This window comes from Penaeus monodon, chromosome 34 (genome assembly GCF_015228065.2).
Source record: "Penaeus monodon isolate SGIC_2016 chromosome 34, NSTDA_Pmon_1, whole genome shotgun sequence".
NCBI lineage: Eukaryota > Metazoa > Arthropoda > Malacostraca > Decapoda > Penaeidae > Penaeus > Penaeus monodon.
Genome location: NC_051419.1, coordinates 26,566,185 through 26,566,697, shown reverse-complemented (window position 1 = coordinate 26,566,697; position 513 = coordinate 26,566,185). Strand labels below are relative to the sequence as shown.

The following is a 513-nucleotide window of genomic DNA, read 5'->3' as shown; positions in this document are numbered from 1 at the left end:
TCAACACTGCTGGGGTTGTGAGTAATGCCAGTAGCAATGGCGAACAGCGGGTCAGTGACAGTGCCGCAACAGCACCCAACTACCACAATCCTCGATACCACAGTGCCACCAACGGGTCAGTACCTCCGCCACAGCCGACTCAGACGACTCCCCAGCACCCCTCTAAGAGCTCCTCTGGCAGCAAGAGGTCGAGAGAGAGCGAGAGACGGAACAGTGAGCGGGGCGAGGCAGAGCTGGTGCCGATGGTCACGAAGCTGGAGGATACCAAGTATCGCACAGCTCTCAGCGACCCGGCGACTCCCATTAAAGTACGTGCCGAAGCGCAGAACTTGGCCATTGCAAATGCGACCTCAAAACCCACTGCTGCGACGCACAGTGCTCCTGCACCAGCAGTTCCAGAACCTGTACAGAAGAACCCAAGTGAGCACGTGCTGCGCATGAAGCTTCCGCGACCTGATCACCTGAAGGAGTCTCAGCCTGACCCCGCCACTGTCCTCATGGTAGGGGGTGTGG

The 513-nt window shown here is 58.9% G+C and overlaps 1 protein-coding gene across 1 annotated transcript in view; it reads left to right on the top strand.

The window, feature by feature from the left end:
• Positions 1–513, top strand: part of LOC119594671 (cyclin-T2-like) — a gene marked incomplete in the record, with an annotated part of 20,280 nt that overhangs the window by 17,658 nt on the left and 2,109 nt on the right. Inside the window, 1 exon segment of the mRNA XM_037943727.1 lies at positions 5–513. Within this exon segment, the coding sequence (XP_037799655.1) occupies positions 5–513 (509 nt within the window).